Raw genomic sequence first — 24317 nt, 5'->3', positions numbered from 1 at the left:
GCCTTGTTCCTTGGTTTGAGTTTCCCTGGTTTTAGCTCCCAGCTGTTGGCTCTTGTTTATTCCTCTCTCCACCAGACTGAAAAATCTCTTCATCACATGCTGGTTTTTACCCTGGAGGTGCTTACGTGCTGTAATTGAGCCATCTATTCTTTGGGCATGAAGGAAGCCGTTTGAGGCTTCTGAGGCAGCTTCTGTCCACTTCTGAAGCCCAATTTTAGGCCTGCTTTTCAAGCTGTGGACACCGGCCTGGCTGCAGTTGGTCACATTGATAGCATCTAAGGAAATGAAACTCCCCTCGCTTGTTCTCACTATTCCTGGTTGTGTTTCAAGGAGTGCAGAAGGCATTTTGGCTCCAGCATCCTGCTGCGTTGGGCTGCTGGTGTGCTGTGACTTTGGGTCCTGTTCAGTGTTTTTGCCTTTTCAATGCTCACCTCTTAAAATCCCGGCCTCGTGGGTCCTTGGGTGAGCTGTGCTCCTGAGCTGGGCTCCAGCTTTCACCCACACGCAGCAGCTGAAGCGAGGAGTAAGGACACTGGGGAGTTCTCCTGGTGCTCTGTGAGCGATAATAAGATGGTTTGCAGCATGGAAATACAAAAGCCCAAAGCATGGAGCAGGTTTAGGCACTCAGATCCCACTGGTTATGTGCCTGGTGCCTTTAATAAGTGCCTTTGGAGCTAAATGCTGAATGCTCCTGCTGCTGTTTCCGTATCAGGGCCTCATCTGCGTGACAGCAGTAATGAGGTTGTTGTGATAATACAGGCAGGGCCATTACCACGGGGCTTTTGGCAGAGAAGGGACGGGGTTGTGTGCATCTCATGGGAAGGGAGTGAGGAAGGAGAAGCCAGGCGAATGGCAGGGGCTGGAAAAAAACAAGCTGCACTGAGAGGAGACAAAACCTAGGATTTAAGAGACGAGTTATCTGTCACCTCAGTTTCCCCATGCGTTACACAGGAGTGACAACCCTGTGTTTTATATGGCCACAGGAACACTGCAAACAGGCGTTGAAGAGGGCCCAGGAGGAGAGCAGAGAGGGAGCACGTTAACTTCTCGATTCTGTGGATATTTGCCATTTTTCTGGGGAAATTTGCCATCAGATCTCCACGTTAAACCGGAGACAAGCAGTTTGTGCAATGACTATTTCTTGCTTTCCCAAGGACCAGAATGGGGACAGCCATCACATGGGAGACCTGAAGATCTCGGGCAAAGAGTTCTTGTCTTTACCTGCAAGGTCAAAGAAATACCGGGAGCACCAACACGCTTCGGAGAGAAGGCCCCAGGGGTCAAGTACATCACCGCTGGATGCCAGCGAAGTCCGAGTCCAGGTGTCACAGTCGGTAGGAAGATGTTTTTTCTCCTCTGGTACTCGTCTTGGAGCTTTGTTTCTAACCTGGTTGGGTGGGTGGCAGTGTGGCCTGTTGGCTGGAAAGCAGAACCTGCGTCTGGCTCTGCTGTTGGCTGTTCAGGCAACTGCAGGCAGATTATTTTTCCTTTCTGAGCCTCGGCTTCACTGCTCATTACACAGAACTGCGGTACCAACCTCCTTGAACTGGTTTGTGAGAGCTTGGTGGTTAGTGGTGCTTGTAACCTTCAGCAGAGGGATGAGTTTAGACCTGAACTTTCCTGAGTTTGGGACTGTCTGGGTGCGATGCCCTGACTTCTAGAAGAACACAGCAGGTTGGGGGCCTTACTTTGTGGAGCCTGACTTGAACAGCCTCCCGAGATAACCAGGAAAGTGCTTGTTGCCTTCAGGAAACAGAGCCCTTTTCACGTTTCTTGTAGCTTATCAACCAAAATTGCGGATGCCTTTGCCATTTGCAGGTTGCTGGCATGCAGCAAGGCCCTGTTGGGGTTGAACAGCTCTGACTTAGTCTGTCCTTGGCTCCCCAGAAGGTGGTGTATATCTGTGTCTTGGAAAGCTCTCCTTGTGCGTTTTTTACATCTTTAACCCAAACAACTGAGCTGTTCGAGGCTATTATCTTCTGGTTGTGTTGATGTTTATGTTGTGACACTGGCAAATACAATGTGCTGGGGAGGTTTCCTGCAGCTGTGCTGGTTTTGTTCTCAGCTCTGGAGGCAAGAGTCACACCCACAGATGCTGCATGTTTTCTGGATTGTGGGAGCAGGCTTGGAGGTATTTGAACGCGGTGATTTCAAGTGAGAAGCCCGAAGTCCTCAGCTTGCTTTTTGCCAGCAGATGGATAGTAACAGCAAAGCTGTAATGATTGCATGGGTGCTCTGAAGTATTTGGGCTCTTGCTTTATGCTGAGGCTGTAATTCACTGTCACACTGCTGTGATCACGCACTTGAATCCAGGTGGATTAAGTCCAAGCCAGGAAAGGCAGGCCTATTTTCTCTTGATAGTTAAGAAAAGAGAAATTAAAAAAATATTTTTGTGTTGGGTATGAAAGGGTCTGAGCTGCAGAGCTTGGGAGGAAGCCTGTCTGTAGAGGGGGGATGCTTGAAAGTGTTTCCTTGTTCCTGGTCTGTGGGTCACAGGTGGAACATGTCCTGCTCTGGGTGTGCGTACGTACACATCCCTTTTGACCACAGGCACTTCTGGTTTTCAGTTCGGTTGTCTGACCGCTGGAGACAGGATTTTTACACCAACTGTTATTTTTTTTTAGACTTCTCTGAGCTGATTCTTCATTCCCAACAGTGTTAGTGGAAATGGTCTAATAGGAAAAGCATTTCCTGCTGCTCACCGGTGCAAACATGATCATTGAGAAGGAAAACAAAGCTCATCTGAGCCAGAAAGGAGACAGCAGTACTGGGGCATCCGAGGGAATATAAAGGCAGAAAAAAAAAACACACTTCTGCCAGAAATAGCTTTGTATTTTTAACTCAGACATTCAGCCAGAAACCGAACAAAAGCCATGCTCCAGCAAGAATAAGGCAAAAAGCATTCCTCAGGAGTGTAGTTGTGAACGCGCAGGTTATGTCTGTAGAAGAGGCCCCGTGGGGCATTGCCAAGCACTAGAGAGCTTGTGACCATGAACACAAGGATTTGGGGAATGTCCAGGCAAGAGCAAGTGAGGGCAGGGACTCACACACCCCGGTCACGGCAGGTGCCTTGCAGGCACCCGGGGTTTGCTCTTGCAGAGGGGTGGTGCAGGCTCTGCCTGAGCGCTGGGACCTGACTGTTCTCCCGAGGCCTCTTCCCTCTGCGCCCAGGTTTTGTAGAGTTCATTAGCTCTCTACTTGCTCTGGATTTGTGAGCTAAACCCCGACCGTGCAATTTTAGCTCAATTCCCAAGCATTCCTGGTGCACCTGAGAGTCAAACAGCAGAGAGGGAAAGGACACAGACCCGTGGAGAGATAAGGGAGGTGAAGCACTGTGTCCATGCGTTTGCACAGCCCCAGAGGCCAGGGCTGGAGAGGGGCAGGAGCCTGCTGCTTGCAGTGGTCCCTGCGTGGGCATTTGAGCTTCTGCCCTGCTCCCTGCAGAGCCCGGCAGTGCTGCCAGCACCGCTTGCCCAGGCATGGAGGTGGTCCATCACCCCGCTGGCAGCAGTGCCCCACAGCCCCTTCCCATTTCAGCCCCACAAAGGATCAATGTGCAGAGCCCTGCTGGGCCGTGGCTAATGCCAGCTGGTGTCTGCAGACCATGCCCTGCCACACACAAAATGCCCTCCAGAAAGGGCTCTTCTGCCAGGAGAGCGTCTGCAGCGCGTTCTGGACAGCAAGGCTGGGTCACTTCGGGTGAATCTCATTTTGTTTCCATGCTCCCACCTGACAGGGACCCCAGCCTGACTCTGCAGCCCAGACCTCAGAGCATTTAAATCAACATCTTCTTGTGGGTACTTGCCAAAAGCGGCGACCCTTTGCCTTGCGTATGGCTTTTGTCCCCGTCTGTCAGAGGGCTACAGAGCTGTGTCAGCCTGTTGTGTGGGAGTGTGGGTGGGCTTTTTTTTTAAAAGCTCTAATTCCCATCCATGTGAGCCTTTTTAAATGAAATGTGGCGAACTGCACCCAAGACGGGTGGATGCTGGCCCCGAGCTCTGCAGCACAGACCCTTTTTCTCCCTCCCGCAGAGCTGGCTCTGGTCAGGCAGTTCAGACGAGAACCCCGAGGCATTCCTCATTTTGTGAATGCTCGAAACAAAAATCTCCTTTTATTATCCATCAGTAAACAGCAAGTCCTCAATTAGAGGTGAGCTTTGATGGCTGATCTGAGGCGCTGTCACCATCAGAAGGCACCAGCTCAGGCTGTGAGCAGCCCTGCCTGCTGGATGGTGCCCAGGAACAAACCTCCCCGGCCCCACACGGAGCGATGTGGTCTCTGGATAAGTCCTGCAGTCGGTGCAGGCACTGACCTCCTTCCGAAGGAGCCTTCTCACCATGATGGGAAGGTCCCACAGGTAGGTGCAGGGCCTGATTCAGAGCCTCGTGTTCCCTGCCCACCGCTGCCACCACCGCCTCTTGTTTACCTCCGTCCTCCCCATCTGTGTGATGGGGTAATGCAGCTCCCCCGGGGAGCTTACAGAGGCGTGATGATGGCTGTAAAGTTGTTTGAGCTCGGGATGGCAGGAGCTGTGGTGGTGTTATTAGCATTGGCGATGCTGCTGCTAATTACTGAGCTGCTGGGAAACTCCCCATGGGAGGAGGCGGGAGAAGGGAGGGGAGGCAGGGGAAAGTGAAGGGAGGCGAAGTGCACTCAGGGATGGAGAGGAGCCTGGCCCTGCTGGCAGCCCTGTCAGGCCCTGGGAGAAGGGCTCAGCCTGTCGGCAAAGCCGTGGGGATGCTGGCATGGATAGGAGAAGCCATGGCCCAGGTGCTGCGTAAGGTAGGAGAGCGTGCCAGGCCGGCGGGCTAGGCCCCTCCATGCGTGCTGAGGGGGGCTGCACAAAATGGAGCCCGTGCAGGAGGCTTGTGGTGCTGGTAGGGCACAGACGGGCTTCGTCACCCCATGGGAAGTGGGGAGATGCCCTACTGGTGGCCACAGGGAGGAGAGGGGCTGGTGGCACCCGATCCTGGGGGCCTCTTCACCCTTCCAGCTCAGGCCTGTGTGAGCTCCCGGGGGAAAACACGAGGCTGTGGACGCCCGGTTCTCCCCAGCTTCGGTCTGGGAAAAGCTGATGGGGGTGACCCACACGTGGTCAGCTTTTCCCCTGTCACAGCAGAGCCACGAGCAGAAGGCCCCGTGCGAGGGCTCGGTGCCTGCCGCCGGGCGGCCGGAGCCTGGGTGCTCCCCGGGACGCGTGCGCCTGGCAGCTGCTGGCTCCTCTCTCTTTTTAAAGCAACATCAAAGCAGGAGGTTGTGTACCACATGAAGCTTGCAGACATCAAAGGCTTGGTCATAAATTTAACCCTTTGCTTTTCTGTGGAGAAGGTCATAACTCTCCGGCTCTCGAAAGACTCGGTTACAGCTGGATTTTTAGGGGGTAGCCAGGAGGATGGGATTTTTCTAACACTTCAGAAGCGTGAGGGGACCACAGGTCAGTGAGGCTGTGTCCCTCTGTCCCCTACCTGAGAGCAGCCACCATGGAAAAGCAGGGAGAGGGCCCATGGAAGAAAGGGGCTGTGTATTCCTGAAAAAGGCTGCCTGGGACCCTGGGGACCTGCCCCACTTCTGGGCCTTGCTTTCATGGTCAGCACTGAGCTTAAGTCTCCAAGATCAGTGGGACTGTGCACATGGCAGGGTTCGAGGGCTAAAGCACTTCAACGGATCAAGGCCTGACAGCTGGAATAAAGCACGGAGAGAGGTGAGGCTCAAACCCAGTCCTCTCCCCTCGTTGGGGATCGGTGCTCTAGAAACATCCCCATTTGTGTGGCCACTCCTCGTCCAGTGAAGTCCATCAGCCTGAGGGAGTTCTTCCTCGCTCCTTGAACCTGTCCTCCACAAAGGCCATTTATAGTCAAGAGCAAGAAGAGCTATGTTTGCAGTGAAGGCTTGCAGGGATGGGTTGCCGATGTATTTAGACACCGAACAATCTGCAAGCGTGCTGTAGCTCCAAATATTCCCCAGGACAAATGTTTGTATAAGGCCTGTTTTATGCTTCCAGGGAGAAGCAACCATAAAAGAAGGGAAAACGTTCAGGATGATACCCCCTAAGGCAGGTTGCCAGCGTTCTTTTGATGTTTTTATCTCTCGTGATTTACTGGTTATTGTTAGATGGCAGGAGCAGTGCACGGATCCGATGCTCTTGGCTCACCCTCTGCCTGCTCGCCAAGTGCCAGAGCTCGGTTCTGGTGTCACGGGGCAGGGAGCAGCGTGGCAGAGCTCCTGCCTGTCTCTGCAGGCTCATGTGCTGTCCGCACAGAGCTCTGATGTCTGGTGCCCCCATCCACCCCCGTGACTTCGTGCTGGACTGCAGAATTGCCCAGATGGATGCTGGGCTGCAAGGATAAACGCAGTCTGGGGGGCTTCCTCCCAGACACTTGCATGCCGTCGGCAGAGCATCTTTCTCCTTTTTGTCTTGCATAATTTGAGAGAAGATTAAACTGGCACTACCCTGCAGTCCATTAAGAGCTTGAACATGGCTGCACCACGAGCCTTGGCTGCTCCGTGGCGGCTGTCAGTGCGTCTTCCCTCTCCTTTCCATCTTTTTGCATCTCTCTTTTAAGATGAGGCAAGCTCTTTGTCTCGCATTGATGTGTAAATTAACTCAACGCTAGGGCAGTGCAAATGCACACCCTCCTTTATCTCCGGGCTTTATTGTTTGTTTAACTGCGTGGCTATAATTATGCCATTATTGTTGGTCAGACTTTCTGGTGTAAACGTGCTCTGAGAAACTGAGAGCAAGGGGGATGGAGAGGAAGAGAGAAGCCAGAGCCAGGGAGAGGGAAGGCAGCTGCTGCGAAATTTCAGGCTGTTCCTAAGACACCTCGGAGCTGCCGTGCCGGTGTCAGTCCTGCTGGAACCAGGCAGGCGAAGGCAGAGCTGTGGGTCACTCTTGGCATGCTGCGTCTCCCCGTTCAGGTTGTGGGACCGTCTGTAGGGCTTCGTGCAGGCACAGACCTGGGAGAGAGGCTGCTCAGGACATCTCCTAGCTGGAGGCAGGATGCCCAGGAGAACTTTCTGGAGGGCTCGAGTCTGACCAAGGTAAGGTTGCCTCCCCAGCATCATCTCAAACTGTCTGCCCTTCCTGCCCGTGAGTCTTTTTGTTAAGCACTGGGGCTCTTCTTTCCTTTAGCTCCTGTTTTCTGACCAGGTGGGCTGGTTGCTGCATGAGCCAGGACAGATTTCAGAAACGCTCCCCCAGATCTAGAGGTGCAGCAGGGCCAGAGCCACGACTCTGGTGAGTTTTGCAATGCAGAGTCTTGACGTGCTGTTCCTCGCTGGGACTTTCAGGTAGCATGGGAGGCAGGGAAATGAGCAGGATGATAGAAAATCTCTGCAAAGTGACTGCACAGAGGTGGGGAGGGGAGGCAGTAGCGTTTTCTGGCATGTGCTGCCTCTGCTGCATTCGCTGCCTCAAAGGTAAATTATCAGTTTCTCCCTTAAATATTAACAGCTGCCAGGTAATGAATTCCCCCTCGCTGTTTTATAATGGCACTAAAATTGGGATTTGCCTTGGTTTTCTCTGTAATTATCCAATGAGAGCGTGTGAGTGCGAGGGAGGTAGGGCAGAGCTGGGCCTCGCAGGCTCTGCTGCTGTGAGCGCCGTGTCTGGGGGCAGCGCTGCTTTAACCACCCCGTGCAGTGGGGTCTCAGCATGTCTTTGCTCAGAGCAAGGGGCTCTTCAGATCCAGGGAGACTCAGCTGATGCTGTTTCAGTTTTGAGAAGGTGACTGCTCTGCTACAGAGCCCCTGAAGGTGCTGGGAATTGTTTTGACATTTCTTAATCTAAGCCAGGAAAAGGCAAGGCTATCAGCTCTGGGTCATCTGTGAATACTTGAACCTTTTGGGTAGAGAAGCAGGAGACTGCGTGCTCAGGGCCACCCTCTCCATATTCTGTGCTGAACAGAAGCAAAGCTGAGGTTTTGCTGCCCCTGTCCCTTGATATCAGCCCCTCGGCTTTGTCCTCAGTGAGATGCTCCAGCACTGAAGGTCCCAGAGATAAAGCAGAATTCCTTGTCTGCCTTCCTCTGGGGTATTCTCGTTGTTGGGACACCCTCTTGCTGCTGCTTCCCACTACGCCTGTCTTGTTTTTCCTCCTCCCAGACCGAGGTCAGGTTGTGAATCAAAGCTGTGCTGCGGACAGGAGATGGAAGGCAGGATTTAGAGCAAGCCTCTGCTTGTGCACCAACCACGAGCCAAAGAGAGGAGCGTAGCCAGCTGCAGAACGGCTGTCCCAGCCCTCAGCTCTGCTGAAGTGACACCAAGGACTCCAGGCCTGGTGCTTCTCAGGTCTTTTGGGCTGAGGATTTGGGGGACTGTATGAAAACAGATCTGAGACCCCATAGTCCAGCCATAACCAGCTAATGTGGGGCATGGTTCTGGAGCTGGAAACTGCAGGAAAGAGGTTTTACCTGAGGGATCTGATCTGATCTGGTTGTCCAAGGCCTTTGCTGGAGGTTAGGACAGGAGATCTGCAGCCCGGCAGGCCCAGCGGTCCGGAGCTGCCTAACCCAGCTACCAAAATACATCCTTTTTCCCCTGACTCACTGTAACCGGGTTTTCAGTTATTGGCGCTTTGAAGCCGTAATTGAGGTCTGCTCTCCTCCTCGCACAGCCTTTTCTCCCGGCAAATTGTCAGCCCTCAAGTGGTATGAGACAGTAAAAGAGATGTTACACTCACCATTTCCTAGAAACTGTCACTTTAAAGAGAACAATACTAAAAAGGGGGATGAATTGAATCCAGACCCGGAGCCATAAAACTCCAAATGTTTGACTTCTCTCAAAATCTGGAACTCTTCATTCATTTCTAGGGTCTCTGCCGTGCTCGGGGCACTTTGTACATTCGCAGTTCCGGCTTCTCACATTTAATAAACTGCACATGCCTGAAAAGCTTTAAAAAACAATCATAGTCCAAGCTCTCTGTGGATGTAAATCAGTGTAACTTTGGTAAAATCACAGGGAAATGCACACTAATGATGCATTTCAGGCACAGCCTGAGTCTGGGGTTAACGTGGCAATCACGAGGCTCTGCTCGCACCTAACCCTCAGCCTCCATCCACGTTTCCCATTAGCAGGGCTATTTTCAAGCCTCCCCAAAGCAATTAACACCAATTAATCTAAAAGAACCTAAATACTGTTGTTTTTTTCAGAGTCCCTGGCTTCTCCCTGTTCCACGTGTGGCCCCAGAAGGCTGCAGCCTGAACCTGTCAGAGAGCTGAGCCCTCCTGAGGGCTTCACGTGCTTCTTGGGGAGGTGGGCACGTAGAGAGGGCCCCAAATGATCCCATGGATCCGCCTGTTCCAGCCTGGGTCGTGGTGTCTGTGCCGCAGAGAGCGCTGCCCTTCCTGGGAAGGGGAACCAGCCCCTGCAGCTCAGTGCAGCCCCTCTCCATGGTCAGCAAAGAGCAAGACCGCTGAATTAGGTGTATTTGGGGTGCAGGAGGTGCGAGGCCCGTACCCCTGTTAAACAGCGTCTGCCAGAGCAAGGCCTGCCTTCTGCTGATAGGAGAAGCCGTTCCCGTGTTTGCCTGTGAGTTTTGCCTCCCTGGCTTCAGCTCTTCTGCCTGACCAGCGCCGAAATCACAAACCCACAGGGACCTGCCCCAGGATTCTCCCTGCCCCCAGCAGGGCCAGGGTTTCGCGTTTTGTGGGTGCCTTGCCGAGCGCGGCCTTGATCTCCAGCGAGGCCTCGAGGCGTCGCTGGGGTAGGAGTAAATACTAATTAAGATTTGGGCGTTTGCTGCAGCGGGGGGGTGTTTATATGAAGGGTGGCTGCGCGTCGGGTGTGTGCAGGCACAGCGACCCACCTCACCCGCTCGGCACCACCGCTGGCACGGCGCTGCCTCTGCTCAGCTGCTTTGTGAAACAGCGCTGTGCTGGGAGCAGGGAGGTGTCTCACAGCAGCACGGTTCTGGCAATCCAGAGACACAAGCAGGGTTTTTTTGCAAAGCGTTTTGCAAACAGCACTGCCAGTGCTTTCCCATTTGAGGTGCATGGTGTGAGGTGGGGAGCGTTGGATGATTTCGGGGCCTCAGAGGAGCGTGTCCTTGGGTGGCGGCGTCCTCACGGGCACCTCCCTGCTCTGCCACCACCGCCTGCTCCTCGGGAGGTCGTGAGGTCTGCTGGATGGGGCCGGGGGTTGAGAGCCCCTTATTAACCTCAGCATCTGTGCTAATTAACGGAGAGCACGGGTTACAGCGTCTAAAGCAATGGGATTATTTCAGTTTAGCAAATGACTGCCGCTCAGCTGAGACCCGAGAGCCGAGCACGGTCCCAGATCCACCCTCACTGACTGCAAAGGAAATTGCTGTGAGGGGTTTTGGCCGAACCATCCTGCTCGCTGCCTGGCTGTGTTACGGTGTGCACAGGTTTGGGAACTCGCTGCCTGCCGGCAGCTGCCCATGGGCTGTGTGGGTGTGAGCAAGCAGGGCAGGATCACTCCCACTGCTGCTATCGAAGCGCTCATCAAGGCTTCTGCTGGGCTAATTGGGCTCTGGAGCTGCCCGGCTGCTGTCCTGGACTAGAGGGGCTGACCTGGAACGGTAACGCTTCCACTTTGTGTCCTTGTTTGATAGTTTTAAGCTTTGAGGGCTAAATCTAGGCTTGCGTATTTTTATTAAGTGGTGACAGGGACACCCAACCTGACCTGGTAAGCGCTGTGAAAGCCGATGTGGAAAAGTTGCTGCTTTAACTTCAGAATCTGACAGGTATTGGAGGAGTTGTTTGAGCACACCAGCGAAGGTATTGCCTCCCAGAGAGAAACCAGTAACGATTTCCATGCCATGGATGTGCTGGTCTCAGCAAGGGCTGGCTGCCTGGGCTGTGATTTCAGGGCAGGTCACAGCGTAGCTGGGGGAAAAGCACAAAACCAGAATTAACGGGGCTGCTGAACAAAGGCACCAAATCCCAGCACGTCGGCAGTCGGAGCGGCGCTGTGAGTAGCAGAGGTGTTGGTAGCACTTCAGCCAGGCGCCCACGCAGATGCTCCACGCTCTGTCTCGAAAAATAAGCAAAAAAAAGGGGAATTGTGACCCCGCCGGTGATCTGAAGGCGTGGATTTCAGCCACGCGTGGCAGCTGGGCAGGCTCCCAGCAGGTCATCAGTTGGTGTATTAGGGAAGGAGGCAGCGTGGGTGAGTTATTTTGATTTTGTTTGAAACAATAAAAGCCGAGTTATTTGAGATCTTCACAACAGAACCAGCTTTTAGCACCAGCGTTTATAGGGATGAGTGGGCGAGTTGTTTAAAGGGGAGGAAAAAAAAAAAGAAATCTTTGAAAACAGTCCAAGGCAGGGTGATAATTTCTTCCTACAAGGGAAGAGCGCCGGGCACGTCCTGTGTCTGAGGGCTGTGAGTGGCCGGGCTTCACCGGGTGCTTCGGAGGAGCTCCCACCCTCGGGAGCTGCAGGTGGTGTCTCCGCAGACTGCGGCTCTTCCCCTGGGTCCCCTTTGCTGCCTCCGAGACCCAGGTGCAAAAATTCATTTTCTCTCCCCGTTCCAAGCGCCCGATCCGTTCTATGCGGGCTCTGCAGCCGCATTACCCCGGACGTCTCCGTGTCGCCCTCGCCACCAGCCTGATGCCCCTCAGCCCTCCTGGGTCGTGGTGTTCAGGTAGGGGCCAGAGGCTCGGCTGTGGCTCTTTTCCCTCCCTCCCCTCTCCGCCGAAGCCCCCCCGGCTCAGCCCAGCAGCTGCAGCCCAGATGTGCGCAGAGCTCACGCGAGCTGCGGCACCGCTGCTCGGCACCAGGCACAGCCGGACCCTGCACCGAGCATGCTGGGGAGAGGTGTGCCATGCCCTGCCCCGTCCCTGCCCCTCCTTTCCCTCTTCATTCACTGTTTTTCTTTTTTTTTTTTAATTAAATCAGCGGGGTCTGGCTCCTGTATCAGCAGCAGCCCCCCTTGGAGGCTGAGCCCCACGGTGCCCCCGTGGGCTGGCAGCAGGCTGGGGACACCGGGCCAGGAGCCCTCATTTCAGGCCCCAGAAGGTCTCCACGCTTCAGACTACACTGCATGACTCCTGGAAATAAGTGTGCAAGGCAGGGGCAGTGCCCAGAAGCTGCATTTGTTGAGGGTGAGGAAATTCCCCGTGTTGGCAATGACAGAGGAGAGCGAGGTGTAAGGGGGCGGTGGGGTGGAGAGCAAACGGGGCTCCCCATTCTGCTGCTGTGGCCTTTGGACAGCTGCTTCTCTTCCCAGTGACCCGTCACACAGCCACGAATTCCCATTTCTTATTTTCCCCTTTTATAAAGGAGAGGTACGAAGAGCTCTTTGCCTGTTGCAAAGCGTTTCCATCCTTTCCGTGCTTAAAATCTTTTTACGATCAGAAAATTCCCCCCGCTCAGCAGGGATACAGCTAAACGGGGAGCTGCTTGTGGCTGAGGATCTTCGGTTTTTGCGATGAGACAACAAAAAAAATAAAACATGTATCTAATAATACGTGGAGCAGGAGGACTACCAGGAGCTAAAAATGGCCCTCCGATATTTTGGAGCTTTAAATCCGAGCGCTCGCACGGTGCCGGGCTGCGCACGGGGCGCTCGGGCCGTGCTGCGTGTGCAGATGTAGTCGGGCAGAACGGCTCCCGGTCTATTTTTAAGGCAAAGTGTGCGTGGCGGGTAGGAGGCGAGGAGGTGGAAGGAAAGCTAAATATTCACATAGCTCCGCTCCGTGTCTTCGAGCAGCATCTAATAGCGCCCAGCTCGTGGCAGCGGCGAGGTGAGGGCGATCTGAGCGCGGCTCAGCCCACCCCACCACCCCCCCCTTTGGTGCCAGGGCACCCGAGGGGCTGCGGGAGGAGCGTGGCGGTGGCAGGGCTGCAGTTTTCAGCTGGCTCAGCACCGAATCGCCGGCGCTGGCTGCGGGGTGCACATGGCTGGGAGCTCGGCATAAATCTCAGCTCTGGCAGCGGCGGCGGCTGGGGAGAGCTTGCGGCTGGCGGTGGGAGAGCAGCGAGAAGCCAGCCCCCTGCCAGGGAAAGGGGGATCCTGCTCCCGGCCATGTGAAAGCTGGAGCCTGGAGAAGAGCTGGCTGCGGAGGTCAGTGAGTAAAGCTTTTGGTTCGCTTCCGAAAGGCGAGAGGCTGGCTCGGAGGAGGAATACGCAGAGAGAAAGGGGATTTACTTGGGCTGGGGCTCGGCTGTCACCTGCGTGCGCTTTTAAACTCGGCTGCTTTGTAAAGTTTGCAGATGGCTTCGTTTTGCACTTTTTATTATTAAGATTTTTTTGCAACTTTTCGGGACGGGCTGAGGCAGTGCCCAGAGCTGCTCCCTGTCCCGTGGCCGCCCCGGTTCCCGAGCGGGCTGGGAGGGAAGGGGGCTGCCGAGGGAGCCGAGCCTCAGGAGGGGCAGCGGCAGAGATCTGCTGCCCTCGGCAAAGCCTTGCGTGAGTTTAGCAGCTTCTCTGAATCCGAGGATGTCACCGAGGAGAGGAGACTCCGGTGGCTGGGGACAGGGGGAGCCCCGCTCCTGCGCTCGGGGCAGATGCTCCGGACGCTTCACCTCCCTCTGAACCAGGCGGAGGCGTTTGGCCAGGGGGTTTCTGTGCCTCCAGCCCCTCTGGGAGGCTCTCCCCAAACCTCCCCCTGGTGCCTGCCTCCAGCAGCTGCTCGGTGAGGTGGCAAAGGCAGCTCCGGTGCCGGGATTTGGGGTGCAGGACAGCAGTGACGGTGCTGCTGGCTCCGCAGGGTGATGCCAGGAGGCAGCGACACCACGTGCAGGGCATCAGCAGGCTCCTGCCTGGGGATTTAGGGTCTGCTGCCCGAACTGAGAGCAGGTGAGTGGTTGGGGTGCATCTGGTTTATAGGGGAAGAGTCAGACAGGCACGGCATGAGGCTGTGGATGTGTCGGGGTGGATATCTGCCGGGCCCGGGGCAGGTGGGCGCTGCTGTAACAGCGGGCAGGAGTTTGCCAGGAACTGTCTGGCGGTGAGGGCTTGGTCCTGGGGACAGAGAGCTGGGTCCCAGCTCTGTCACTGCGGGACTCGGGCAAGTCCCTTCGGCTCCAGGTCATCTCCTCACCGAAATGCAACGAGGAGGAGATGGACGAGGAGCCGAGGAGGTGCTGTCTGAGGGGCTGCTGTAGGAGCAGCGGTGGAAACCGCCCTCGAGGGCTCCTTGTGCTGGGGCAGGTTTCAGAAAATTGAGCCTGGGCTGGAGGAGCCCGCTGCAATCAGCCCGTCTGCCTTCGCTTGGTGGCTTTCCTGAATCAGAGTGAAAACGGCCAAAGGGGTTTAAAGGCAGCGGAGCCTCTTCTGGCTTGGTTTTGCTTTGCCTGGGGTTGTTTCAGCCTTCACCTCGCCTGCCCACCCCGAGCAGCCAGCCTGGGGGATTTCCCCCTGAAACGCTGCCGACAGAGCCGGGCAGCCCGGCACGTCTGAGCCAGGGGCTGCGGGAGGTTTCATTCAGCACCTGTAGGAGTTTATTGGGGATGTGCACTTGTGGGGCAGTCCGGCAGCGTTGATCTCTGCTGCCCTTTGCAGGCACACCAGCACACCCCAGGCCGTGCTGTGCAGCACAGAGGAGGTTTTTTTTGTCTCTGAAGGAGGCTGGCTGGAGAGAAAGGCTTCTGGTAGGACTCGAGTGCTGGAGGATGGGGAACGAGGCCAGGTGCAGGCAGCGGCCATGGGTGAGAAGTGGCCCTGGGGCTGCAAAGCAAAGCCCCTGCCCAGGAACCCTTCAGGGCTCCAGGTCTGGGGTCCCCCTCGGTTGTTGTTTGTGCTGCTGTGGGGCTGGTGCTCAGCCCCGTTAGGGGATGCCCGGGCTCTGGGGCCCTCCTGGGCACAGCTCGGCAGCAGACGGTGGCCCCGTGCCATGACACGCGTCCATCCGCCCGCACAGCTCCGGCCTCGGGGCTGGCAGCAGCCACACAGGGAGCCAGGCTCTCTGTGTGATGTCCGTTTGGGTGTTTTAATTAGGTTTGGGATGGGGATGGAGGCTCTGTGGCTGGGGCGGCACCCCCCGAACCAGGCTGGCACAGGAGGTGCCCCCGCACGGGGCCAGCCCCATCCTTCACTCATGACCCGGCTGCTCTCGTACTGATTGGGGCTGTCCCTGCCTCCCCCAGGTGTTCTGGGCACAGATCCTGGCACAGCAACACGCAGCTCCCTGCAAGGAGCCCCCCAGGGGGGGATCCCGGCTCTCCCGGGTGCTCAGCACCTCGCTCTGCCCATCAGAGCCCTGGGTGGATCCCCTCCTTGGCACCACTCCGAGGGAGCTCGCTGTGGATGAGCAGCCTGCCTCCGCTCCCCTGAAATTTGGGGCACGCGAGCCAAGGCAGCAGGGCTGTGATCGGGGTGGCTCAGCCTTGCTTTAAGCCCGAGCACGTTTTGGTTTCTGAAAGTGCTGGCTCCGAGGGGCTGTGCCCGCTCTTCGGTCAGAGGTTCGGAGAGGTGAGAGGGGCTTTGCCCCTCCCCGATCGGCTCCCGCGTTGCCAATGTTCCTCTCTGGCCTGCTGCTAATTTTGACGCTGCCCTAAATAGAAGCTGAGTGCATCTCATCTGCTCCGCTTCGCATACGGGAAAATTGTTTGCCTTCGTTTACAGGATCCGAGCTGCGGCTTTAACCCTGTCGGCACACGACCCTTCCTGGCGGATGCCTCTCTTATTGCTGTCTAATTTTACATCCCGTTGTGGGAGGCTCCTCAGAAGGCTCTGCTGGTCCCGCTCCCTGCCTGCTGGTTCACCCAGCACACGGCCCGGCCGGGACTGGAAGCAACACGGCAGCTCGGGGAGGCTGCCGAGTGCTGAGCCTTGTGCAGCACGACTTAAATATATCCCCGTCTGGTGCAAGGTGCTCATTTGGGGATCGCAGGCGAGGGCTGCTCCCGAAGGGCTGTAATTTGGTGGCATTTGCAGTCCGGTGATTGCTGCTCGCGGGGTGCTGCGAGCGGCACAGCGGAAGGAAGCGCAAAGGGCAGCGTGAAGGGCAGTGGCCTAAAAATGTTAAATTTAGTGGGGTAGAGAGGGAGGCTGGAGCTGAGGCTCAGCTGGGCACACGGCAGCACTTCACAGCCAGGGCTGTGGCCGTGCTGGAGGCTCTGGGGGCCTGCAGCTCTCCGTGGGTGCCCCTCTCACCACGTGCAGGTGAGAAAAGAGGAAAAGAAAGAGGCTGCTCCAGAGCCGAGGGCACGGTGGGACCGAGTAGCAGTGACCCCAGCAAGCTGCGGGCACAGCCAGGAGCTGGCTCTGAGCACAGGACAGGGCAAGGCACGGCCACGGCCACACCACCACGGCCACACCAGGCTGAGCCATCACACACGGGGCAATATTTGGGGCGTTCTGACTCCGCTGCGTTTCGTTGTCTTTCCAGAAGATCAACCGGACCCCTTCGGACGAGGAATGCTTCTTTGACCTGCTGAGCAAGTTCCAGAGCAACCGGATGGACGATCAGCGCTGCCCGCTGGAGGAATGCCCATCGGAGGCTGCCGAGGCAGCTGCCACACCAGTCCCTGCCCTGGAAGAACGGATCTGTAAGCACTGATGCGTTCAGAAGCTGCTGGTACCAGGGGGTGATGCTGCTCCCACGGCGTGGCAGGCTGGCGTGGTTTTATTGTGCAGCTTGTGATGTTTTCCCCTAGCCTCAGCTCCCTGAACCTAGCAATTATTATTTTGTTGTTGTTGTTTGCAATCTCCGCCACTGTGCAAGGCGTACAGAAACCTTCCTGCGGTAATGGTTGCTGAAGCAAAAGCTGGAGAAGGTGAACTGAGGCTTGGGGAACAGCCTGGCAAGAGAAATGCAAAATATACCGGGAGTTTTTTCAATCTTTTGGAGGTCTTGTCTGATGCGCTGAGGCTGGCAGGAGGAATTCTGCCTCCACCAGCGTCTGCAGGTGGGAGATGCTGGTGGTCGTTGCTCAGGGAGCCTCGGGAGAGCTGAGAGCTGGGGCAGCACGGGCCTGGAGGGGGTTTCATAGGCAGGGTAAAGCAACACCAGGTTTTCTCAGTGTTACCGTGGAGGAAGAACTGGGTTTTGTCCAGTTGTTGGATGCTGTGGTGAGAGGTGTCACAGAAATGGGAGGATGGAAAGTAATAGGAAGCTCCCAGCACACAGAGAGCTAACTCACTCGTAGGAAGAGCACGGGTAAATTGAAGAAGCCGCCTGACGAGTGGCTTGGCTAGGAGAGGCAGAGATCAGGGCTGTGTCTGCGCTTTGGCTTTGTGTCGTTTTTTTCGCTGTTGTGCTGAGGTCCTTTGTTTAAAGCAAGCTGGAGAGAAGCACTGAAACGTGCGGGTCCCACTGGTGTGCTTAAGCACCACCACAGAGGGCTCAAAGCCCTTCAGTCAAAGCGGGGGGGCTGTTTACCAGCTCCCAAACCACCACGGAGCCCCAAGAGGGGAGGAGCAGACCCCGACCTCTGTCTGAGTGCAGCCAGGAGCACAGCACGAAGCCGCTCGGGTGCAGGTGCCAGGGGCTGAAGCAGCGGCCGGAGCGAGGCAGCGCCCAGGTGAGGCTGTGGCGCAGGAGGAGCGCAGGGTGGCTGCGAGGTGAGCGGTTCTTTCTGTGCTAAAAACAGGCTGGAAATGAGCAGCGCTTTTTCAAGATCCACGTTTCTGATACAGAAGTGCATTCGGCTTTAACAGCTGTGTAATTTAGGAGAGTGAGTTTAAAATCTGACGCTTTATAAAGACTGCGTGAGTAGGCACGTGTTCTGTTCAGCTGTCAGTTGGACTCTGAGCTTTTGGGACATGTTATTTGCAAGGTTTCTGTGTGAGCTGAAGGGGAAGAGACGCGGCTTGGCGGCAGCGCTGAGATTATTCTGCATTTCTGTCCCTCCGCAAGCCGGGGCCCCAGGAATTGCACCTGGTGGCAGGAGACTGGGGGCACCCCCAGTACTTTGTGCTTGCTGGGTGTTTGGGTTTCTTATGCTTTGGTTTTCCTGGCTGGGGGCTGACTCGGTCGCTTCGCAGCGGTCCCAGCGTTGCTCATGGGTGAGGTGGGGGCTGCCTGATGGGCACAGAACCTGGCATCCAGCCCAGCTCAGCCCTGTAAGGCTCCCCTGGGTGATTTTGGGGGTGAGGATTCGGGCTCTGAGGGAGCAGAGCCGTGACCCTGCTGCTCCTCTCCCCGCCCGCAGCGCAGTCCTCCCTGATGGCGTCCCCGCAGACGGAGGAGTTCTTTGATCTCATCGCCAGCTCGCAGAGCAGGCGGCTGGACGACCAGCGCGCCAACGTGGGCAACCTGCCCGGCCTGCGGATCACCCACAACAACTTGGGGCACCTGCGCGTGGAGGGGGACGCTCAGGAGCCCGGCGACGAGTTCTTCAACATGCTGATGAAGTGTCAGGTACTGCAGGACTCGATTCTCCTCCAGCAGCACGTGCTGCCCCCCCCGATCCCACCCGCAGCTCCCGTCCCAGTCCTAACGCCTTTTTTCTCCCCCCGCAGTCCTCCAGGATCGATGACCAGCGCTGCGCCCCCCCCGACTCCATCCCCCGTGGCCCCACCATGCCAGACGAAGACTTCTTCAGCCTCATCCAGCGTGTCCAGGCCAAGCGCATGGATGAGCAGAGGGTAGATTTGGCCTCAGCCCAGGAGGAGGCAGCAGAGGAGCAGCAGAGGCCTGGTTCCAGCTAAGAACGGGGGTTCAGGTGGGGGGGTTTGGTTTCATTTCAGTTTTTTTAGAGAACTCCGTGTAGGTGGTTTCAAAGCCGAGTGCTCCTGCGCTTCCACAGACTTCTCCCAGGAGCGCCCCGAGCTGCACGTGGCTGCTCTGCAGAGGCAGCACCACAGAAGGCCCACGGGACCAGGGAGGGGTTTTAAACAAGGGGCTTTTTTAGGACGTGCAGCCACGGTAACACTGGGCCCAGCACCAGGGAAGGAGACTTTGGCGGTCCCTTTGCTCAGCACCTGAAAACCCAGGAACTGGTGCTGGCAGCCAGAGGAGGAGCCCGGAGCAGGTAGTGAAAGCCAGCCTTGATGTCCTTTATTTCCAGAACACTTTTAATTTAACGGGGGAAGGGAAGAGCACCTTTTTCATTTTTCAAGTCCTCCTGTCTCGTTTGCATCACGAGGTGACGGATTGCTCTGGATCCTTTCCTGGAATCTCTTGCTCAACTTTGTGCTTTCTAGAGGAGGAAATGAGCTCAGGTCAGCGGCGACACAGCTCCTTTCAACCCTGAGCCCTGGTCCCCCCACTTTGAGGTTTGCTCTGGGGTTGCTGTGAACTCTGAGGGCCCTGCGCTGTCCCTCCCCTCCGCTTCCCCAGCTGCTCCTGTGCAGAGCTGTACTGCAACCTCCTGAGCAGGACCCAAGGCTCTCCCACCCATACTTCAGTGGAACCTGGAGACCCCCAGCAAAACCCCAGCCTGGGACAAAGCCTGAAAGGTAACTGCCAGCTGTGCAGCCCCAAGACAGGAATCTGTGCCCGGGAAGGGAGGAAGGTGGTCTCTGCCCATCTGCTTAGCACAGAAAACTGAGGCAACGCATCGCTTCTGCTGCAGCTGGGCCAGAAGCCTCATACAGGATTGAACTGAGTGCCCGAGGCAGAAACCTGCACTGGGCACTGAGCTGCTGCGAGAGCTACAAAGCCTTCTGGTCACGGCTTGCGATGCTCCCTCGTGCCCAGCAGCAGTGGGGGCCAGCAGCCCTGCCCTCCTCCTTGTTCCTCCTGACAGCAGGGCTGTGCTGCTGCCTGCCCCGCAGAGCTGCTCCCACACGGATCTGCGTTTACTTACATTTCCTTCTGGTGAAACTGGGAAAGCGAGCCCGGAGAGGAGGCCAGCAGCCATCTCCTTCGAGGAGGTGGAATGGTTTTTTCTTTGCTTGACCTGAGAGGCAATCTTGGAACCGAGCACCTCCAGCAACGAGGTCTGCCAAAGCAGGTGTGTTCCTACGGAGCACAAATCAGCACTTTCTGACTGAAACGCATTTGACGGAAACATTTCCAACCAGCAGTTGAGATTTTTAGACCAGTGATGCTGCTCGTCGGGCACTCAACCTGCCTGCGCTGAACATTTGGAGGGGAAGCTGTGTTTTGCCTGCCACCAGGGAGCACTCACCTGCTGTGTGCATCGCCGGGCTGAGGCTCGGCCTCCTGCCTGGGGCAGGTCGGAGCTCTGGAGCCAAGCCAGGAGGACCTGCCCGCCACCTACGCACCCACCTCGCCTGCATTTGTCCAGAGGAAGACAGCGCCGAGGATGCCAATGACTTCTTGAGCAGCTGCAGGCCCCGGGCTGTGCAGCTCAGCCAGGTGGCGAACTGGAATCTGACCATGAAGCTTTCAGAGGTGTTAATTATTTGCCATATACTTGAATGTATTGAGCTTATTTATTTTTTACATGTGCATTTGCTAATGTCATTTTGATGGGGAATTTCCAACCCACAGGTACTTTTTTTCTAAAAAATAATCTGCCAAATGAATTAATATATTAGAAATGAATACAGCGCGAGGGAAAGGGGGGGGTTGTGCTTAATAAATATTTGTGTCTAAGCTTCAGTGACAGAAGTTAATTTCCACTATTTTTTGGCCAGCAGAGCTCACGGGGGTCCTTTGGGATGGGCCTGGGGGTGCGTGGTGGGGTCTTGTGGAGGACATCACCACGTGGAAGTGTTAAGAAAAAGGGTGTGTGCATCACCCCTATGTCTCTTAGGGAGCACACAGGATACAAAGCCCTGAGCCCTCCTGCCCTGTCTTGGTGCATTCCCGGCACCTGCCCCAAAATCTGTGTCTGGTTTCCCAGATGGGAGCAGCCAGAGAAAAGGGCAGTGAGTACCTGGCATAAGCTCTCGGTGAGGATACTCCCAGAGCAGCAGGCAGCAGCACGAGCTCGTTCCAGCGCAGCAGGGAGGTGCAGGCCGTTAGACTTCGCTAGAACGGGGGCCTGGGAGCAGCAGATTTTTGGCTCCTGAGCCCTGTGAGGATAAAGCCAAGTCACAGCTGCTCCTTCCACGCCTGGCTAACCTGTGCAGGCTCCTGCCAGTCCTGATCAAAGCTTAATGTAGAGCCACCAGCTCCTTCTCATCAGGCGTTCTCAAGTTGCTCAGTGCCTGGCCACAAGCAGGCTCTGTGTGGGACCTGAGGCCAGAACCATGCCCCTAGCTCTGCAAAGGCTGGAGATTCCCAGGATTTCAAACAGGTGAAATTCCTAAAAGCAATGGGTGGGGCTCACCTGCTGTCTCGCTGTCCTTAGCAGCTGAGGAAGGGTGCACCATCCACCAGAAAATGTCTCACAGAGCAGATCCCCACTGTGAGCAGGAGCAACAGCTGCTACTGCTGCTCCAGGGCAGCCCTCGGCCTGTGCTGGTTGCTGCTGTGCTGGAGCCTGGAGTAACAGAGAGCAGCGTTATTGTCCGACAGCAGTGGGTGTGCAGAGCACAGCCCTTCCTCCCTTCCTCCCTTCCTCTGGTAGGGCACAGCTCGCTGCTGCTGACACCCGCCGGGCAGGCGCGGCACTGCCGAGCTCTGTGCAGCACAGCGCAGGGAGCTGTGCCCAGGGCAGAACACGGAGGAAAGCTGAAAGAACAGGCCCCGTGCAAGCAGCACAAAAGTGAGTCACTTCCCAGCCCCCTGCGCTGCTGCTCGCAGGAGGGATTTACCTGCCTGAGCCCGTCAGGAAGGCAGCGCGGTGCCGCTGAGCCCCCCACAGCACACCCACGGGTGGCAGGGGCTGTAATGCCATCGCTGCACGCACAGCGATGCGCTCGGGCATCTGAGTGCAATAAAAAAGAAAGGGGGTGTTCAGAGAGGCGGAAAGCAAGAGGCACAACAGCGCCCGATTTGCAGAAGAGCCCTCGTGGGATAGGATTTGGGAACAGAATCCCTCCCTTGGCAGCCCCAGGGAAACGCTTTGAGGACTGTGCCAAAGGTTTGCAGCGCGTGCTGGGAGTGCTGCCTTGCCCCCCTCACATCCCCAGCCCTCCTCTGTGCATCCAACACCCCCATCCCAGCGCTGTCACTCACCGTGCCCTGCTGCACCAGGCCCTCGTGGCACTTTTCCCCCATTGTGACAATGCTCCAGCTCAGGAGGAAGCCTTTTTTCTCTTCTCTCTCCCAGTCCTTTGGCTGAAGGAAGGGCTGCTGGGCTCCTCCTAGACAAAGCCTGCTCACTGTGTCCTCTGTAACAAAAAGAGAGGAGTTTACTTTTTTTCAGAAGAAAAAAACATCATCAAAACAGAGCACATTTTTTAAATACAGTCTGTTAGCAACAAATCCTTTTGTTTTACACACACAGTCCCTCAGAGAAGTGCAACCCTCTCCCTTCCAGCTGAAAACCCCGGAATGGTTTGCCACAAAAGGTGCCCATTCCCTGGGGGCTGCCCTCAGGACCCACCCTGCCTCTGCAGCGCACTCCCTGCACCCGCACCCCAAAGATCTGCCCGCCCCATGCGAGCTGCTGCTGCCTGCCCTGTCCTCGTCCTGCCAAAACCACGTCCAGCAGCACAGCCAGGCCCTGCTCGTGGTGCTCCAGGACCACCCTGCTGCCCTGTCTCAGTGCCAGGGACAGACTTTGCTGCAGTTTTTTACTGTAACAGAGCAAAAATTAGCGTAACCTTTCCATATAACCGTAGCTAGGGGTGCAGTAACGGGTACGAAAGGTACGGAAAACTGCTAAAACCTGGCTTATTTAGTACTAACTGTTTCCAAGACAACGCAGAGCCTTCCCAGCGGCTCGGTGCCACCCCGTCACAGGCAGCAGAGGCACGGCAGCAGAGCGCTGTCTGCTTGGAGGTAACACAATCATCCCCGTTCCAGCAGTGCCAGCAGCTCACAACAGGGCGAGCACACAGCAGTGTTTCAGGACTCCTGGTTCTTAATTACCACGTGGATCGCTCCAGCATCTGATTGTGTCAGAGCCGTGTTTCTTTAGGACATGAGCACGCACAAACCTAGCTGCGGGAGGAAGCTCCTGCCCTTCAAAGCTGTTCCATCACTCTGAACTGAGGTACCTACAAGAAAACATGAATATTTGAACCATGCTTACAATACAACACGTATAAAATTACTATAAATGCTTCAGGTGAACAAAGAAAACTCATTAACGCTCATTAATACATGCAATGCCCTCAATGAATACCTGAATGATTAAAGGCCACGGACACCTGGATGAGTTTGGCTGCAAGAAGTGGGTTCATTCAGCTTGGAGGCACAAAGGCAGAGGGGTTTTAGGGCTTTCTGTAGCTCTCTGGTGGGAGGGCGTGGAGGATCCAGAGCCAAGGCTCTTCTCAGCAGTGCAGTGCTTTGAAGGAAGGCAATGGGCACAGGCTGAAACCCAGGGCGGTTCAGTTAGGCACAAGGATTTGTTATTCTTTTACTAAGGGATTGGTCAAATACCAGACCAAGGCTCCAGAGACTGAGGGATCTCCACCATCCTCAGATACTCAAGCCTAGGCTCTAAGTATCTTTAACTGAGCCTCCTTTGAGCAAGGTGGTTGGATTGAAACCTCCAGAGGCCTCCTCCAACCTACGTTACTTTTTGACATCAAGTTTAAAAGCATAAGAGGACACTTCACAGTGCTTCAGGCTGTTGGACCTTAAGATAAGCTGAACTTTTACCCAGGCGGAGAGAGGAAGCCCTACGAACGTGCAACATGATCACCTTTCAGCCTGATTCATCGCTACCCAACGTTACGCGCTGGTAAACACCTACATTTTGCATTTATGAAGTTATTATTTTTTGTTCTAGCTGATCTTAACGTGCAGCAGTAGCGTTAATAAGCACCTCAACGTCTGTCAAATAAGACAAATTCCTAGGTGCTCCACTTATCTCCAACGTGCTTCACAAATGTTCATTCTGCCTTCACGCCCGTCCTCCCCCTCACCAGTGAGGAAGTTGCATAACCCCAGCACCCCGGGGCCGCTCGCTGCGTCACGGCCCCGAGTGGAATTTCCGAGCAGGGGCTGGCACTCCCACGGGGCAGCACAGCCAGCCTCGTGGCGTAACCCACAGACAGGGATTTTCAGCCTAGTGATAGACAGAAGGGGCACAGAACCTTCACTCTGGATGATAAAAGGGGAAATGAAAAAGCAGCACTTCAGTGGCTGCAGTGAGCTGGTTACCTGATCCTCCTGCAGGGACATTTCGGCTTTGCAAACTCGCACATGGTCAGACCTCCTCCTCAGGTGGTATCAATCGCCTCTTCTGCTCAGCTGCTGTGCCCTGCGATGCTCCTCCAGCAGCACAGCCATCAGCTGCTGATGTGCAACAGCTGGACAGCATCAGAGGGCACTGCTAAAGCCTGCAGTTAGAGCTGCACCTGCCTAGGTTAAAACACACGGACAGCGATTTAACTCCCTTCTCACCTGAGAACAAAACAGGTGTCCTGACACTACTGAAATGCTCAAAATTGCTTTAATGTCAGCAAAACAAGTACCAGGAAAAATATCCACACTC

General features: G+C 55.8%; 2 protein-coding genes across 13 annotated transcripts in view; one reads left to right on the top strand and one right to left on the bottom strand.

Moving 5' to 3' along the window:
• Positions 1-20422, top strand: part of GPSM1 (G protein signaling modulator 1) — a 62947-nt gene extending 42525 nt beyond the window's left edge. For 5 of the 9 annotated variants that reach the window (XM_072025333.1, XM_072025335.1, XM_038164967.2 and 2 more), the window contains 5 exons: positions 1155-1334; positions 6919-7041; positions 16298-16457; positions 18063-18271; positions 18373-20422. In XM_072025333.1, coding sequence (XP_071881434.1) covers positions 1155-1334; positions 6919-7041; positions 16298-16457; positions 18063-18271; positions 18373-18561 — 861 coding nt within the window. In that variant the 3' untranslated portion in view covers positions 18562-20422. Of the gene's footprint in view, positions 1-1154; positions 1335-4622; positions 4783-6918; positions 7042-9752; positions 13030-16297; positions 16458-18062; positions 18272-18372 lie in introns of those variants that run through there. The other 4 variants (XM_072025336.1, XM_072025334.1, XM_072025339.1 and 1 more) reach the window with 3 other exon arrangements.
• Positions 18907-24184, bottom strand: LOC101793665 (uncharacterized). Of its 4 annotated transcripts, none has more exons than XM_072025345.1 (7): positions 23984-24184; positions 23001-23162; positions 22813-22872; positions 21887-22041; positions 21096-21248; positions 19662-19816; positions 18907-19052 (listed from the first exon to the last, which is right to left on the bottom strand). In XM_072025345.1, exons 2-7 carry the CDS (start codon positions 23056-23058, stop codon positions 18992-18994), a joined length of 642 nt encoding a protein of 213 aa, XP_071881446.1. In that variant the 5' UTR covers positions 23059-23162; positions 23984-24184; the 3' UTR covers positions 18907-18991. The 4 variants fall into 4 exon arrangements, 3 of the variants coding, with proteins under 3 accessions (XP_071881446.1, XP_071881445.1, XP_071881447.1); XM_072025344.1 differs by having other exon boundaries at positions 23026-23162; XR_011804024.1 differs by lacking the exon at positions 18907-19052 and adding an exon at positions 20700-20838 and having other exon boundaries at positions 19678-19816; positions 23026-23162.
• Between the last annotated feature and the right edge of the window lie 133 nt (positions 24185-24317).

The sequence above is a fragment of the Anas platyrhynchos genome, chromosome 18 (genome assembly GCF_047663525.1).
Source record: "Anas platyrhynchos isolate ZD024472 breed Pekin duck chromosome 18, IASCAAS_PekinDuck_T2T, whole genome shotgun sequence".
Classification (NCBI taxonomy): domain Eukaryota; kingdom Metazoa; phylum Chordata; class Aves; order Anseriformes; family Anatidae; genus Anas; species Anas platyrhynchos.
Note: the sequence above shows the minus strand (reverse complement) of the source record. Positions and strands in the feature narration are given on the sequence as shown.

What these genes read in the sequence shown, in the direction of transcription:
- LOC101793665 (XM_072025344.1), bottom strand. Translation starts at nt 24,027, where the DNA reads ATGTGCGAGTTTGCAAAGCCGAAATGTCCCTGCAGGAGGATCAG. An exon ending in TTGCAGCCAAACTCATCCAG is followed by an intron (nt 22,873 to 23,025) that starts GTGTCCGTGGCC and finishes GTTTTCTTGTAG; the next exon opens with GTACCTCAGTTCAGAGTGAT. An exon ending in TAAGGACAGCGAGACAGCAG is followed by an intron (nt 19,817 to 21,095) that starts GTGAGCCCCACC and finishes TGTGCTCCGTAG; the next exon opens with GAACACACCTGCTTTGGCAG.